Source organism: Mirounga angustirostris, unplaced genomic scaffold, assembly GCF_029215605.1.
Source record: "Mirounga angustirostris isolate CCGP_5_RB_7025 unplaced genomic scaffold, mMirAng1.0.hap1 SCAF_8, whole genome shotgun sequence".
Taxonomy (NCBI): domain Eukaryota; kingdom Metazoa; phylum Chordata; class Mammalia; order Carnivora; family Phocidae; genus Mirounga; species Mirounga angustirostris.
In genome coordinates, this window is record NW_026991716.1 from 143,072,339 (window position 1) to 143,089,924 (window position 17,586).

The 17,586-nt window shown below is 54.6% G+C and overlaps 1 protein-coding gene across 1 annotated transcript; it reads right to left on the reverse strand.

Moving 5' to 3' along the window:
* Positions 1–9,091: 9,091 nt before the first annotated feature.
* On the reverse strand, positions 9,092–12,750 carry PRR18 (proline rich 18). The gene has a single exon (XM_045866191.3). The coding sequence runs from the start codon at positions 12,174–12,176 to the stop codon at positions 11,415–11,417; it is 762 nt and encodes a 253-aa protein (XP_045722147.2). The 5' UTR covers positions 12,177–12,750; the 3' UTR covers positions 9,092–11,414.
* Positions 12,751–17,586: the final 4,836 nt, after the last annotated feature.

A 17,586-nucleotide genomic window follows, 5' to 3' on the forward strand; every position in this document is an offset into this window, starting at 1 on the left:
AGTGTGACAGCCCATGCCCCAGCCAACCCTGTCCCGTCCATTCACAAGTCCCACATCTGCTGTCCCCCCCACCCTCCACCTCTCCAAATGCTCCATGCCTTCCCCGTCCCCTTGAGAAAAAAGAACCCCAAAACTTACTCCGGAGCAAATGGGCCCCCTCCGTTGCCTTGCATGCCTAGGCTTATCAATATCTGTGCTTCAGGGCAAAGTCAGAGTCTTCGGACCACTGACAAGTATGTACTGCATTTGGCGGTGGGCGGGGGGCTACAGGAATCAGGGAGCCAGGCCATGTGCAGCCTCGTCCCTGGTCCCAGTCCAGTTGGGAACAGCTGCATTCCTGTCCAGAAAGCACAGGGCTCTTTCTTGGCCAGCAGATCTCCTCCCCGTCTGTGCCCCCACTCCTCACTGAGCTCCCTAACGAGCTGTGTTGGCAATTCCAGAACACAGGAAAGTGGGATGAAAATACTACACCGGGGGAAACATTACCCATGTGGTCAGTTCAGCCTCACCTGGACATTGCTCACCTTTCCCCATTCTTTAGGCGGGGGTCCCTTCATTCTGGGCCACGTTCATAACATTTTGACCACATCTTCCTAAAATTCTGGCAAATATTCCACTGTTTGTGGGAGAGTGGGTTCTTCTAACAGTCGCTAGGCTCTTAGCACAGACAAGTGTCCCCAGAAAAGGTGCGGGGGGCTTGGAGACACTCAGGCAGGGATGGAAAGCAGAGCCTGTGATCATGTCAGTGCCGAGTCACTGTGGCCACCCGAGCAGCAACCCCCCCGCGGCCCCTGACCGGAGAGGCCCCCCCGAGAACCTGCTGTGCCTGGGCCCCAGCCAGCGGCAGGCACCACTGCAAGCCTGGATCTCGCGCCCCTCTCTCCATCAGCATCTGCCAGGTGGTGGGTTTCATCCCAGTGTCTTCTCAGCGACGCCCTGGGATGAGTTTTCTGTGCTTTGGTCACAGCAACCACGTGACCCCATTTCTACCCCCGCCCCCCCCGCTGTGCGATAAACTAGTAAAATACACATGACTTTCTGTGATTCCTGTACAATCATCTGAAGCTGAAGGGCGCTGGCCCTCTGCTCTTAAAGTGGCAAAGTCCACGCAAGTCCCGAGGCTGTCCCGCGTAGATTTGCAGAGGTGTTGCCCTGCGCACCAACGGGCACAAAGAGCAGGGAAGTGGGGAGGCCACGTCTCCCCCTGCAAGCCCGGTACCGCGGGCGGTAACTTCCAGGCATTGGCTCTGAGTCCTGTTGTCACTGGTACCTGAGTGGTTGGGGACACATCACATAGAATCTCCCCCCTTTGTTTACGAGACTGGCCAAGGAGTGTCGTCCAAGCCAGTGGTGAATGTAAGACCAGAAATGAAGACTAGTCCCCTTACTGTGCACTGAAAAGGCAAGACAGGGCTGGTCTGTGGCCCTGGATACCAGAGCTGCTCAGACACAGGCCACAGCCTGGCAAGGAGAAGAGCAAACCTGTGGGCCACGGAGGACACGATGGGCCACAGGGGACAGTATGGGATCCTGTGGACAGCACTGGGCACCGTGAGACACCGTAGATGCTATGGAACATCATGGGACATTGTGGGACACTATTGGACACTGTGGCCTCTATGGGACACAGTGGACACTGTGGGACACATCGTGGGACACCCTGGACACCATGGGACTGTGGACACTGTGGGACACTGGGGACACCATGGGACGCTGTGGACGGGGAGGTGGATAATGCTCACCAATGCAGGACAGATTCCCCTCACTGACTGATGTGACTGTGCAGATCAGGCTCTCCTTGCAAAAAGGAAATCTCTTTCCCCGCGTATTAGTGACTGTGTGTGTTGCGGAATTGTATCTGTTCTTTTGCTTAAAGAAATACAGGCAAAATCCTCTTCGTGTCCAATCTGATGAAACACATCACAAAGTCAAAAACATGCACTCCTCAGTCATGAATATCAGCTGTTTTTACTGTTTGGCAAACTAGACAGGGATCTCAGAAAAAGGATATTTTCTGAAATAATGCAGAGAAAGCATTGCTCAGCACCTGCTCTGAGCAACGCTGTCGGCAGGAGGCTGGAGGCTGGAGTCTGGGCCCTTGCTTTCAGTCCGGGGTCTTGTCTGATTACCATTTCAAAATCTGTGGCATCTGTAGTTACAGCCATTCTGTTGCTCCTGATCTAAGCAATCTGTGATATTTTTAAAAATTTCTTTTTCGCTTGAGTCTTGCTATGGGTTGCTCAATTTAACTAATCTTTAAAAAGAACCAACTTAAGTCTATGTTCATTTTCTCTATTGTTGGTACCCTGGTTTGTTGACTTTTGTTGTGATCTTTATTCATGAAGAGTTTTAAATCAGCGTTCCACAGAAACATCAAGTTTCCTAAAACCCACCTCGAAGGAGGTTCCCCGAAGTCACACTGTGCACAGTCCTTGCTGTCTGCTCATCGTGTCTGCCACGGTGCTCAGCTGCCGGCCCCCCGTGGCCCCCTCAGCACTAAGCTGTCTCCTTTGCATGAAGGTCGGGAACCGGAGCTCGGATAGACCTGGGTTGGACGCTCAGCTCAACAGCTGGATCATTGTGAGGTGTCGGTGTGAGCTCTTTACCCTCTAAACTCTTTCTACACCTGTAAGTAGAAGGAGGGCTGCTAAGAGGACCAACGTGCCCATGTGGTTAGCACAGCATCGCAGCCCTCCGGGTGTTGAAGGTACCAGGTGGGGACATGTGGAGGAAGCCACCTCCAGGAGTCACAGCCTACACTGGCTCTGTGAGCCCTGGTCCATCACCACCAGGTAGAAACGCTGTAGAACTTCAGGTAGGGGAATCTGACAGAGCGCATTGGCTTCTAAGTGTTGGAAGGTCTGGAGAAGCAAAAGGGAGCAGTGTCCTCCGTCCCTCGCGCCTCCAGTGGTCTGCAGTCCTCCCAGTGCAGACTGCACCTGGAAGGCGACTGGCAGGAGTCCGGGAGATGCTGACGATGCACGGAGGGGATGCAGCTGAGAGTCAACAGACAAGGAGCTGCGCATCCTGAGAGGTGATGGGGCAGGTGTTCAGCCCCGTCTGCCTGTCTTTCTGTCTATAGCATCTGTCTGTCCACCTGTATACATATTGATATTTCTGTCTTAGTTTCAGCTGCTCTAACAGAACACCACAGGCTGGGGGCTTCCACACAGACATGTACTCCTCATGGGGCACAAACCCCTTTTATGAAGACTCCATCCCATGACCTAATCACTTCCCTACAGGGGCTAATACCATCGCATCGGGGGTTAGGTTTCAACACGGGAATTTTGGGGAGACACAGACATTCAGTACTCTGTCTCTATCGTCTGTCTATCACCTACCCAACAGAGTTGAGCTGTTGATGTGTCCTCATTCCTGTTCTAGTCACTGATGCTTGTAGGTGTAATGAGAGTCCTCTTGAATTTCATAATATCGCACAGACAAATGAATTCATGAGTATCAGTCTTCCCTCATTCATTCCACAAACTCTTACCCCGCATCCCTCATCACATGTGAATTATAATTCTTTCATGGCTCCAGTGTTTTGAATCCTGACACTTGTCAACTATGACATAAACGCTAAGAAATGAAACATAGTGCTTCACCAACAGAACTGGGGCGAAGGTGTGGGAAATGGACAAAGTTTCTTTTTCAACATTCAGTATTCAGGGGCGCCTGGGTGGCTCAGTCGTTGGGCATCTGCCTTTGGCTCAGGTCATGATCCTGGGGTCCTCACACTGAGCCCCGCATCAGACTCCCTGCTCAGCCGGGAGCCTGCTTCTCCCTCTCCGCGCTTGTGCTCTCTCTCTCAAATAAATAAAAATCTTTAAAAAAAAAAGAGAGAAGGGTGCCTGGGTGGCGCAGTCGTTGAGCGTCTGCCTTCAGCTCAGGTCATGATTCCAGGTCCTGGGATCGAGCCCCGCATCGGGCTCCCTGCTCGGCGGGAAGCCTGTTTCTCCCTCTGCCACTCCCCCTGCTTGTGTTCCTGCTCTCGCTATCTCTCTCTCTGTCAAATAAATAAAATTAAAAATAAATAAATAAATGTGTAGACTTGGGGCGCCTGGGTGGCTCAGTCGTTAAGCGTCAAGATCGTAATAAAGTCAGGTCCTAGGGGCGCCTGGGTGGCTCAGTCGTTAAGCGTCTGCCTTTGGCTCAGGTCATGGTCCCAGGGTCCTGGGATCGAGCCCCGCATCGGGCTCCCTGCTCCGCGGGAAGCCTGCTTCTCCCTCTCTCCCTCCCCCTGCTTGTGTTCCCTCTCTCGCTGTGTCTCTCTCTGTGAAATAATAAATAAAATCTTTAAAAAAAAAATTCAGTATTCAGTACCATCGAAGGGAGACCATGCAGAATTTTTCAAGGTGACCACTCGTAGGTGCTCAGCATTTTTAGAGGCCCTGTTGGATGTGACTTAGAATCAAGTTCCATCACTTCAAGTGCAACGGCTCCCGTAATTGCTTCTGTAGGGGCGTGTGTGTGTGTGTGCACTCACGCGTGTTTGGGCACATGTCCGTGTGCGTGTGAGTCCACGCGCGTGTGTCTGTGCAAGTATGCCTGCGTGTGCAAAGATGCAGACACGGCAAGGAAAGGCAAGGGCGCTAGGGCTCCCCACAGGCCCTGCAAGAGGCCCACTGCCCTCTCTCATCGCGTCTTCATTGCTGGTCTCCACCGTGACAGAGACAGGAACGCAACTGGGCATCAGCCAGAAACAACGGCAGTAACTGTCCCGGCAACAGCAGCAGCCCCGGAAGACGACTTCCAGGAACCAGAAAAGCAGCCAGGAGGTGCTCAGAAGGGCAGAGAGGAGAGCTGGGAAAAGAAGAGAAACAGGATGAAGAAGGCAGAAAGGGGCGCTCGTGTAAGTGCGCGTGGCGGGAGAGCACAGCGGGGCCAGGCCGCGAAGCCCCACAGGCCCCACAGGCCCCACAGGCCCCACAGCGCGCGCGGCCCCAAAGCGTGCACAGCGGGCGCGCGGGGCCAAACCCCAGCCACACCCAAGCCTCCCCCTGCACATCCCCTCCCACCACCAGGCGCCCACCGCCGAAGACCCCATCAGGAGCTCCAGGACAAGAGTTAACACTGAAACAAACACAGAGAAGGAAAAAAAAGAGAGATGGAGGGCAAAATAAATCTTTAAAATGTTAGGTTACAATCCAGCTGGAGACCTTCTGACCAGCAGGGCAAATCTCTTCACCTCCATGTCCTTGTGCATAGAAATAGAGAAGAGGGACTTTTTCCCCCAGATTTCAGTAAAAATTTCTTTTCTCACCTCTTTATGCTTCCCAAAGGTGTGTGCGTGCACGCACACAAGCGAACCTTAATGGTAGGAGGGAATTGATGATCCTATCTTACTGTCATACATAAATGACCTTAAAAAGCACGCAAAATCATGGACTGTGTTATGGACTGAATGATGTCACCCCAAAATTCACATGTTGAAGCCCTAAGCCCCAGCGTGACTGTATTTGCAGCTGACGCCCTTGGGGAGGTGATGGGGGCGGGCCCTGATCCAGTAGGACTGGTGTCCTTATACGAAGGGGAGGAGACCCCGGAGGGCTCTCTCCGCTGTCAGCTGTCCACTGTCCGTGGAGGACAGGCCACGTGAGCACAGTGAGGAGGCAGCCGTCTGCAAGCCCGGAAGGGAGCTCTCACCAGATGCTGAATTTGCTAGTACATTGATTTTGGACTTCGAGCCTCCAGAACCGTGAGAACATACAGGTCTGCTGTCGAAGCCCCCGGGCTGTCTATGGCGGCCTGAGCTACGGGCACAGACCCATTGGTGTCCTGAAGAACAGCTCAGTGGTAAGTGTGGTCCAACCACCGTCACTGCTCCTGGCAGACTCCTAAATTACGCTGTTTAACAGGTGGGTTAGAGAACAGCGTCTAAGTAGTTTTGCATCTCAGGTACCCCTCAGGATAGAGATTTGCTGAATAGGTGAATGAATTATTCTGGGCCCACTGGAATACTGTCCTGCTCAAAGTAAGATATTCTATCAATATCTATTAGAGTTGGCATGGAAAATCAGGAAATTGTGAGCAATGTGCACCACTTGGAGATGGTTTTCAATACGTCAGTCAGGTTGTCCGCGGTCCTCCCACGACACCGCTCCCCCTCTGGTTAACATTGTGGGGTAGAGCTGTGGAATGCGGTTCAGGGGACGGCAGGGACTCTGGAATAGGAAGGTCAGAGGCAAGGCCTCCAGAAGTGGGATGTCCAGTGTTGCCAGCACCATGGCTCCCATGGGCACTCTGAGCCAAGAGCCAACACCAACCTGTGATAACTTTCTCGATTTGGGTCACCATGTTTCACTCTCCATGCCATGACTAACATGCGTCTGGGAGAGGGGTTTGGCCCCTAGAAAAGGAGATTTTGATATTGACATTTGGGGTCTTTTATGACAAACATAATTGGCAAGATCCCTGAGGACTTCCCAGTACTTCTGCCTTTAGAGAAGTGGTTCCCAAACCCAGGTACACCCCAGCTCCTGCAGGGCCCCCCTCAGATCTCCTGAATTAAGGTCTCTAGGTTTGGGGTCTGGATCATCTGTATCTTGAAATGTTTTCCTAGTATGTCAGATGTAGTGGTTCTCACAGGGTGGCCCTAAGATTTTGAGGGTCCCCAGGCCCTTTTAGGGTCTTGGTTTTTATTTCTAATGCGGAAGTGTTGGAGGATAGAATCCACATAAACAAAAGTTATTTGGCCTCCCTCAAGAACTTAGTCTTTGAGACCTGAAAGTTCAGGAATTCATATATAATTTTCTAGAGTTTTTAGCCAGTACTTAATGATCTAAAACTACTTCCTAAAGATTCTCTACCATTTTTTTGCAGGTTCCCATATGACCCACAGCCACAAGACGGGATGGGCCAATGTGGGAGAGGATGCAACTGGATATTCTCCCACTGGCTTTTATCAAGAACAAGTATTGATATGAAGAACATCTATGCATCTTCCAGAAATTGCATTTAAGGATACTGTCCATTGTGTTGTATACAAATATATACATAACACAAAAATCATTTTCTCCAAGAAAAAGTTTATCTCCGTAATGGGTCAGTGTTCTCGTTATTGGATATTGAAATTATATAACTTACTATTTTTAATTTTGTCTTTGCTACCAGCTCAGAGGTAAATTTTGTATTCAGAACATAAATAATAAATAATTTTGAAATAAGAAGGTAAAGCACAATAGACACTTTTATTTTTAAACTCCTCAGGAAAATAAAAGTGTAGACCCCCCACCACAGGTATGCATTAGACAGAAAAACCTCAGAATATTGTAACCAAGTTGGGTATTGATTTTGCACATATAAGTGCCAGAGAATAATGTCTTATAATGAGTAGTGAGGTTTTTTTGAGGTAGTAATAATTCCAGCTGACCTTGAGCTGGTGACATGCAGAGGTTGTCCCCAATGCTTTACACACATCTCATCATAATCCTAACCCCCATTTTAGGGAAGAGGACACAAAGACATTTAATGAGACACGTCTTCTACGTCTTCTTATCCCCATTTTAGGGAAGAGGGCACGAAGACATTTAATGAGACGCGGCTGACACAGGACAGCATCAGTATGGAAATTCTGTCTTTGACCTTTAACCACGGGAAGGGATGTTCTCCTGGACCATACCGGAGACGTGCTCAGTCTCTAACCTGGGCCTGAGGCTCCCATCCCAGGCCATGGGAGCAGCCGCCTCCAACTGGACAAGGTGATGCTGGCCTGAACTGGGCCACTCCAAGCACCCCGCAGGTGACAACGGCGTCTGTGTGTGTTTCGGGCAACACACAGGTGTTCTTACTGCTCATTCTGCGTAGACATAGTTCAGGACTTGCTTTGGCTGAAATTTCCACGCTAAAAAACACAGGCGCGAAAGTGCAGGTTCAGAGTAAGTTTAATATGAGCAGATCCGTAGATCATCCACCCGGCAGAACTGGGCACTTCCCAGGGAAACCACAAACCTAAAGGTTCTGACTTTTACCATCTCCCTTTTCCAGAAATAAAGGAGATCAACATAAAAATCTGTCTTGAAGTGCTAGGGTATTCCCTAAACATATGGAATTAGGTCATATACGCCCAGTCTCTAGAATGTCACATGCACTTCGCTTGCACCGTGGTGTTCAATGATCTCGCACCCCCACCCCGAAGGCTCAGCCTCTGCGGTGGGGGCCCCTGCCCCCTGCCCCCTGCCCCCTGCTGCAGGACAGCGCGGCCACGGGAAAATCTGATGTAATACCAGCACTTCCACAGAGAGAGCATGTTCCCAACCGTCTTACTTCCATGGACACCTTGCATTATTTTTTTCTCTGTGAACCCAAATATTCTAAAGACAAACCACACTTACTAGGGGATACCACCCTTTCTAGAAATCAAGTAGTCCTCACCACTATTCAAACTGACCCTTCAGCCTTCTAACTGGTGTGACCTACCAGTTTGAAGTTACTTTCAGCAAGCAAGAAGTGGCCCAGGGAGCATGCATGGGGCAAGCTTCCTGACACGGATGCAGAGTTTTGTTGTCATGTGGTACATCTGAGGAGCGAGTTTGGAAAAGAGCTTGCATGGGGTTTGCGATCCGAAGCAAGGTTAAGTATCACTGCCAAACAGCTTTTTTTTTTTTTTAGGTTATTTATTTATTTATTTGAGAGAGAGAGAGCACAAGGCAGAGGGAGAAGCAGACTCCCTGCTGAGCAAGGAGGCCGACATGGGGCTCGATCCCAGGACCCCGAGATCACGACCTGAGTCGAAGGCAGACACTTCACCAACTGAGTCACCCAGATGCCCCCAACAGCTTTATTACAATAATATTGGACCATCATTAGAATTCTTAAAATCCTGGTCATTGCTGGTAGTAATCAGAGCCAATGAACCCCCACCGATCCCCAGATCCCAGGCCCTCAGGTGGGGCAACAACACAGAAGGACCGCCTCACTCCAACTCCAAACACCTCAGGAATCTCTTCCCAACCAGTTTTTAAAAATCTTCCTCAAAAAGAAAACATGAGGCATTGAATTTCTCTTTTATTTGAACATTAAGAAAGTGCAGCACAGGGACTCAGAAAACGTTCTCAAAATGTCAGTAACAACAAGAAGAGACATCATGTCGTGTATAGAACCTTTTGTTTTTATTGAGGGTCATCAAACAGAGAACCATAAACATTCCACTCATCTGCCTTTACAGCAAAGAACAAGGCACAAAAAACTGTTCGACAAAAGCCACGGGGAAGAAAGAGCTCAGTGTCCCACTGCAGCCAGTTGAGAGATGGGGACGGGGACCCAGAGAAGGAGGGGGGAGAAGAGAGAGACAAAGAAGTGAAAGGGACACAAAGAGCCACGCGCTGTGACAGCGTCAGGACCCGGGACACACACACACAGGCAGACACGGAAAGATGCTTGCGGAAGTCGATTACTTTAGGGGTCTTTAAAGCGTTACTGTAAGGAGCAGAAAGCTCGGTCTCTCCGTGACTGGTCTCTGCACTGAGCGCACACAGAGCAAGTTAGCGCGCTGCACCCTGAGCTCACTCCGAGCCCACCGGGCACCGTCCAGGGCCAGCACTCCGCCTCTGCCACAGCATCCATGGGACACGTCTCCACGCCACCCCGGCCAGATTGCCACCTGCGCACCCTGGCATTAGTACATTCATTTGAAATGAAGGACAACCGAGCTCTTTGCATTCAGACAACACAGGCTGTTCAGTGGAAGGGGTTTTGTTTTGGCAACTCATCTGCTGGCTGACCTAGCTCCCGCTGAATTAAATGCTTCACGTTTGACTAGATCTGTGCCGAGAGAGAGAGAGAGCAAGAGAGAGAGAGAGAGGGAGAAACTAGCGCAAAGATCACAAGAAAAATATAAAATTGGTTTTTAAAAATGTAAGGCTTCGATGTAAGATGTAATTAAGACTTACCACATTAAAGTCCAACATGATAAACATTCAGCTACTTATTGACTCTTACAAAATAAGTCAGAGTTGAGGTAATAGATTACTCTGCTATGCCCAGCCTTATCTGATGATGACATTTGTTTTCCTTCTCAACCTTAGAGTTAAATATAATCAGATGTGTGGAGGAAATATCAAGAAATCAGCCTGGAGTTAGCGGGGAAGGCTATGGCTGGCTCCTAAAAGGCTGAGGAGTTTTACCCTTTATTCAAATAATAAGTAGAATTTTTTTTAAATCACTATACACAACTGTACATCCATGTTACTGATTTTTACACAGTGATTAAAAATACTGGAAACATACACATCTAGCCCACACCCCAGCCAGCGACTCCCACTTTCTTCCTTCAGTAGACTGCTCCTCTGGCCCGGAACATTCTGTTCTACATCTGCATCCAGCTCTTCGCATTTCCCCCCTCCCTGTGGTCAGCCTTTCCTTCTGTAGCACAGAAGTTACTCTGTGAGCAGCACTTCAAATAAAAACAGTGAGTTTTAGGAGAAGCCGACCCTCACTCCTGCTCACATCTCCACCCAGCCTTCCAAAACCATCCCCGCAGCCGTGTGCTGTGTGAGGGAGATAGGTGTGTGTGCGTGTGTGTGAGCACTGAGTGTGAGGCTGTGTGTATAGGAGTGTGGAGCAGCGAGCGTGTGAGCGAGAGTGTAAGTGTTCGCGAGTGAGCGCTGTGGGAATGGGTGGGGGAGCGTGCGTGTGAACGCGCGGGCAAGGCTTGCGCGGCGGGCAGGCCCGGGGCCTGGAGGCGCCTCCGCGTGGACAGAGCCCCTCCCAGTCCAGCCTCACTCGCCCGGTGGAGTCACTGCCGGAGTCACTGCCGCGGTTCCCACCCTTCCCCTCCGAGTTGGAAAGTTCGGTTAACTTGAGTTTCCAAGCTTTCCCATCCCCCGACATGTTTTCTATTTTGGAGAAACAAAGTCATAAATGCAGCACCACGCCCAGTTCTGCGACAGCCAGCCCCCCTGCTGGATGCGCTCCTGCCCGCCGACACCTCTCCTCGGACCCGGGCACCCGAGAAAGTCACAGATCACTGGCCCAGCCGGAGGGTCTCTGGGACATACAAGAATCTTAGGGGTGGGGACCAGAGGCATTTTCACCGAGGCTTACTCCCCGGCCAGCTGAGCCCCAAGCGCATGTGGGAAGCGAGGAGGCGGCCAGGATGCTGCAGGAGGCAAGCTCGTGGGGTAGAGTCCACGGTGTGGGAGGGGAGAGGGGGCTGTCCGGGCTGAGGGTGGGGAGAGCCTGGGCAGGAGGCGGGCAGCGGGGGGGGGGGGTCTGGCGAGCCTGTTTCTCGCCGGCCCTTCAGGCTCCCAGGAGCCCCGGAGGTGTGCGGTGCAAGGCCGACGGGGCCGCCAGGTGGAGCGGCGAGTCCACTAGCCAGAGGGGGGCCGCGGCGGCCCTGGTCCCGCTCGCGGGCGCCAGCAGGCGGCGGCGGGGCCCGCGGGCGTGGGCGCGGGGGCCGGCGGGAGGCCGGCTCACAGCGTGCTCAGGTGCGGCAGCGTGTCCAGGGGCCCCGCGTGGTCGCGCGCGGCGGCCGCCTTCTCCACGCCGCGCAGCCACTCGGTGCACTTGCGGACCAGGCCCTCGTCCACCGCCGGCGCCTCCTCCTCGTATTCCACGTCGTCGTACCTGTGCCTCTCGTTGAGCAGCGACACGGGCAGCGCGGGGCGCGGGGCGGGGGCCGGCAGGGGGCCCGCGGGCGGCGCGCAGGGGCAGGGCCCGGGCCCGAGCAGGCGCCTGGCGGCGGCCGCGGGCGAGGGCGGCGGCCGGCAGGGCCGCGGCAGCAGCTGCTTCTCCAGGCGGCGCCTCTGGAGGAGCAGGACGGCCTCGGGGGTCAGGCTCAGCGAGAAGCGCACGGCGGCGTCGGGCCCTGCGGCCCCCGCGGGGCCGGGGCCGGGGCCGGGGCCGGGGCCGGGGCCGGGGCGGGCGGGCCGGGCCGGGGCGCGCGGAGGGGCCGGGCCGGGGGCGCGCCGAGCCGGCGGCCTCTTCAGGGTGGCCGAGGGCCAGGAGCCGGACAGCCGCCCCTCGGGCCGCTCTGGGGGCCTCCTCTTCTCCGCGGCGGCGGCGGCGGCGGCGGCGCGCTGAGGGCGCAGGCAGGGCGCGGGCGGGCGCCGCGGCCCTCCGGGGGGCGCCGGGCCTCCGGGGCGGGGCTCGCGCGGCGGGGACCCCCGGGCTCGGCGCGGCCGCCCGCGGCGGCGTGCGCGGGAAGGGCATGGGGCCGCCGAGCCGCGGCTCATCCGCGGCTGGAAGGAGACGGGCGGCTCTCAGCGGTGCGCGGGGGCCCGGGGCACCCCCACGGGCGGCCGCGCCCGGCGCCGCGTGCTCGCGCCACACCCACCTGCGTCCGGCCGCCGCATCCCCGGCTCGCCCGCGTCCCGGCGGCCCCACCCGGGGTCCGGGAGCCGAAGCAGCCTTCCCTCCTCGCTTCCGGGCCGAGGCTCGCCCCCGGCCCCCCACCGCACCCCCCCACCGAGCTCGGGGACCGCTCGGCCCGATCGGCGGGCGGCGACAGGCGTCAGCCGCCCGAGCCCGGCGAGCGCGGGCACAGCCTGGCCCAGGCCGAGCGGGGCGCGGCGGCAGAAGGAGGAGCCGAGCGCCCGGCGGGTGTCACGACCGACTGTTGCGTGCGCCCAGACACGGAGCCGGGCAGCGCGGGCGGGGGTGGCCGGGGACACTGCCCGCCGCCTCCCCCCGGGGCCGGTCTCCTCTCCGGGAGGCGGGGAGAGGTCCTGGGAGGGCCGGGTGCATCCTCAGCCCTAGGCGGAGTCCTCGCCCGTTGGAGGGAGAGTCCTCGCCCACCGCCCGGGGCCTTAAGATGGTGGGAGGCCCCGCCGCGGGGAGACTGGCCAGGCTAGCCCGCGCCCTGCGCTCCGGGGTGTCGGCGGGGAGCGCGGGGCGGGGGGGGGGGAGAAGGCACTTCAGGGCATCATTGCAGTTCCCTTTTTGCCATGTTAACGCCACTGCTGAAAGACAGTCATCTGAAATTAAAGACCTAGTTTTATGAATAGGCAAACAGTCCGGTTTCAATTATATCATAGTAACATAGGAAATACGACCCACTGAGTTCTTTTAATGAGTGATCACTGTGGTGAGCAAAGCAGTGGATTTATTGCTACGACAGGGGTTCAAAATGAATGAGACGCCTTCACCGTCAACTTCTATTCCGGTTGTAGAGACACGAACACACTCCTACAATGTTCAGTGAACAAGTCAACAGTTACTCAGGAGTGCGTCAGAATTAGTGTCACCTAAACAGCCCCTGCACTCTTGAGGAGGATTATCAATTCATTAGCTCTCCAAGAGATTTTTTTCCATAGGACATGCTTTTCAGGCCTAACCCGGGAACGTGACCAAGTGCCCCAGCGGCAGCACCTCCGGGGTGTGAGGGCCCAGACCCCGTGCCCCTCCTGCTCCCATGTTTTCAGTCGAGGTGGCCACCAGGTCAGGGCACCAGGCAAGAATGGAACTCCACAGGAGGCCAGAAGCACTTCTCACCAGGGCTGGGGGCACAGAGGAAGGTTTAGGCCCCATAATCTCCAGGGACACCCGAAACCCCCCCCTGAAATCTACATACATATTCTCCATAAAATGTGCAAACACAGCTTCAGGACAAGTGGCCCAGCGGTCATTCTCTCACACAGACATCCTCCCCTTCCTGCCAGGGCCTCAAGGGTGGCCAATCGCTGCCCACCACTGGGGTGCGAGTGTGTTTGAGACAATTTAGGTCATAAAATCTCTGCGGTGGGTACTGAAAGCACCTGTGTATTTTATTCCAAGTTCCTGTGTTTCTAGGTGGGTGTGGGGCCGGGTACATTAGCGGTGGCAGCAGGTGGACAGTTTCCCGCCAGGAGAGCGCAGGACTGGAGAGCAGATGGAGACAGAAGAGGACGGAGGCAGAGGAGGACCAGGAGGGGAAGGTGGGCACAGCCCCAGAGGTAAACTACGGAGGGAAACCAACAACAGGGGGTTGCCTATAGACGTGAGTATGGACCCCAGCTGTTCCAAAGCTGCGGTGGTGTCAGCGATGGGGTTCTGTCTCCCTCCCAGCTCCCAGGGTGCTGCAGAAGTAAAGGCAGTCAGAGGCGGGGCTGGGTGGGCGATCCCATAAGCATAAGGCCTAGCACACACTGATTGGGGCACGACAGGCACCCTCCTGGCTCCTACCTGTTTCCACTCAGCTAGGAAATGGGAGCCGAGCGGGGGAAGCAGCCCCAGCATCACACAGCTCCAGCGGGATGGTGAGGACACTTAATCCCAGCAACAGATTTCCAGCCAACACCTGAGCCACCCCACTGAGGACAGTCCTAGGCGTGGAGGGGACGGGCCACGCCCACCACCATACCAGCGGAGAAAGTGAGACTTACCAAACCGATGCACACATCTGACCAGACGGTCTCTGGGATTCTCCAGGTCCCCCACACATCCCGTCCCAGCCCAGAAGCTTGGAAACTGGGGAAGTTGGAAGTGTGCCTGACCTCCAAGGAGAAAAGTCAATGCCGAGCACCTGCCATCCCGTCACCTGCCCAGGTCGGAAGGGCCAGTAAGCGCCATGGCTAGGGGTGAGGACTTCCCATACCTCTCGATGGAGGAGCCAGCGCTCCTGAGGGGACTTGGCTCTTCCGATTCTGCTCGAGCATCCACATGAGCACATCGATGCTCCCTGCCACTGCTTCAACTGGAGCCCTTCAGCCCTTGGAAACTGGAGGCTAGACCTAGTGGCAGAGCCTGGCTGAGAACATGGGCAAGCAGCACCTGTTGCCCGCGCTGTCACGGCCCGCCGGCTGTCACACGGTCCCTTACACATTCTATCCGGTTGACTAGAGAGCTGGTGACAGTTACCAGTAAGGAAAACCACACTAGGACAGGCAGCCAAATAGAAGCCTGGGATAGGGGCTGCGATGGAAAAGCAACCACAGTCAAGAAATCGGGTCAAATCTAACCTGTGATTTGCATGGGATTTTGCGCAATGTGCCCAGAACCGAACAACGGGGCTACAACTATATATTAAATAGTGAAACTTGAGTATCGGAATCCTGGGATCGGCTTATCAGTTCCCCAATCGTATTTCTGGGATCACCAGACTGCAAGAGTCCACGGCTAAAACACATTAGTACGTTTCATCTTGAGGTTACAAAAGTTACTCTTTCAAGTAAGCTGGTTGATTGGAAAGGTCAGTTACCCCAAATCAAATATATGTATTTTTTACCTATGGCATTTAATTTTCCAACTACATTTATTTGATTGTCCTCGTTGACACAATGTTACATTAGTTTCAGGGTACAACATCGAGATTCACCAGTCTGGGTGTCCTACTCTGCTCCCAAGCGTAGCTACCATCTGTCACCATAAAATGCTGTAACATTTATTTGATTTTCAAATTTCAAATAAACATAGTCATTGTCCACCACGTGGGAATTAGTAATTTTCTTTCTCCTACTGTTGTATCAGAGTTAAGAAACGTTTCAATTTTCTCTTTAACTTACCAACGTCTTGGTTTTACTAAGGCATGTAGTCCTTCATGCATGTTCAGAAAAATTTCAAAAGGAAAACAGATCAATGCTCTGTTTTTCTAAATTACACCTCCTTCCCACAGGCAAGACTTCATTTCTATATTCAGATTCAAACGATTTTCCTTGATGGAGCAATAAAGAGTCAAACACCTAGAACTAAAACGAAATTTGAATTTTGAAACACAGAGAGCTACTTCTGGTTTTTAAAATCCTAGCGTTTTCCTGGGAAATAGAAAAATTGGTTGATAACTAAAAATAACTAAATTTCTTCTTCTTACCATTCTGTTCCTGGGAGAGGCTCTGGGGGTAGAAAACACTGAGGAAAGTGTTCAGATGCTACTTACTTAGGAGTCTTGTTCCCCAACGAGATTCGCCCAGGAGCATCCTTTGCCCAGGAGCATCCGGGCAAGTGGAGGTGGGGCCCCAGGGCACTCTCCCCTGCTGCTGCCCTGGGACTCGAGGCTCCTGACACTCAGGACTCAAAGGGCTTGTTTTTATGGCCTCTATCTATTGATGTTAACCTTATTAGAAATTTAAAGGAAGACTTTAAAAAAAAATGTTTATTACTACACTTAAAAATGACGAGCCCGTTACATTAACAATACACCCATTACGTCGGGGCGCATGGCTGGCTCAGCCAGAAGAGCACACAACACTTGATCTCGGGATCGTGAGTGCGAGCCCTACGTTGGGTGTAGAGGTTACTAAAAAAATAAACTTAAAAAAATAGACCCAGGGATGCCTGGGTGGCTCAGTCTGTGAAGAGTCTGCCTTCGGCTCAGGTCATGATCCCGGGGTCCTGGGATCGAGCCCCGCATCGGGATCCCTGCTTCTCCCTCTCCCACTCCCCCTGCTTGTGTTCCCTCTCTCGCTGTGTCTCTCTCTGCCAAATAAATAAAATCTTAAAAAAAAAAATGGTATGCCTCCAATCTATAGCACACCTTTTTCTTGCAGAGCTCAGACTTTTGGGTGTGCTACGCGGACTGTGCACGCCCGTGGGGGGCGCCACGTCTCCTAGCGTGCTTGCGAAGGGAGGGGGGCAGGCATGGGCCTGAAGGTGCCGAGCCAGGCCCCTGAGCTGCCGCGCGGCTCCGAGCACCGCAGGACCACAGCCAGCGGCGCGGCCAGCAGCCCCACGCGGCCCGGGTGCCCGGGGGCGGCGGCGCTGAGTTCAGCGGCTGGGGACGCCTCCGGGGGCCTCGCCGCCCCGACACCTGCCGCCCCGTCCGCCGCAGGGGACTCGCTCCCTCACGCTACAGAAGCAGCGCGTCCGGAGCTTCCCCGGGAAGGCAAGGGCAGCGCCCCAAGTAAGCCGCCCGGCCGGGGCGCCCGGACAGCGAGGCGGGCCGCGTGGACGGCGCGGCTTGCTCAGGCCCCCGCGGGGCTCGGCGGCCGCACCCACAGCTCCGGCCAGCTGGGTGCGGCCGCGGCGGTTGCAGTGACCTCCCGGCGTTTGCACGGCCGGCGGACACGTCAAGAGGTGATTTGACATTCAGAGACGAGCAGAAGGAACGGTCTCCCTTTTTGCCTTGCCCTCTGGGGACAGCCCTTTTCCGAGACCCCCAAAGATGACAGCGGGGCCTCTGGGGGCACTCAAGTAGACGTCATCACGGCCGAGGTCTCGCAGAGGTGTGTGTAAACGCGGCCTTTCACACGGACGCCCGTGGCCTCTTCTCAGTCCGCGGCCTGTGCCCCGGGCCAGGCACTGCTCCCCACTCCCCGGGGGAAGTCCCCTCGGGCAAAGCAGACCCTCAGCTTTACTCTTTCTTCGGCTGGGAGGTGGAAGCTTGCAGAGCTCAGGACCTAGCCCACATGTGCACAGCGACACGGCTGTGGAGACCCCCTCCCCAGCTCTATTCGGTCGTGGAGCTGCTGACAATCCCAGCCAGGGTGACCCACACCAGCCTGTTCCCCTCCTCCAACACCTGCCCTGGCCTTCAACTGGAAAGCCTTCCACTGTTTTACACCAATAGATTTCCATGCTTTGAGGATCCCTACGAGGAGCCGGCAAAAGCAATGGGAACAGAGAAACGCTACGTTTTGCATACAACGTGGGGAGACCGGGAGTCGTGGTCCCCAGGGCTCATCTGTGGGCCCGCCCAGACACATGCCACTGGGTGTGATGTGCTGGTGCCAC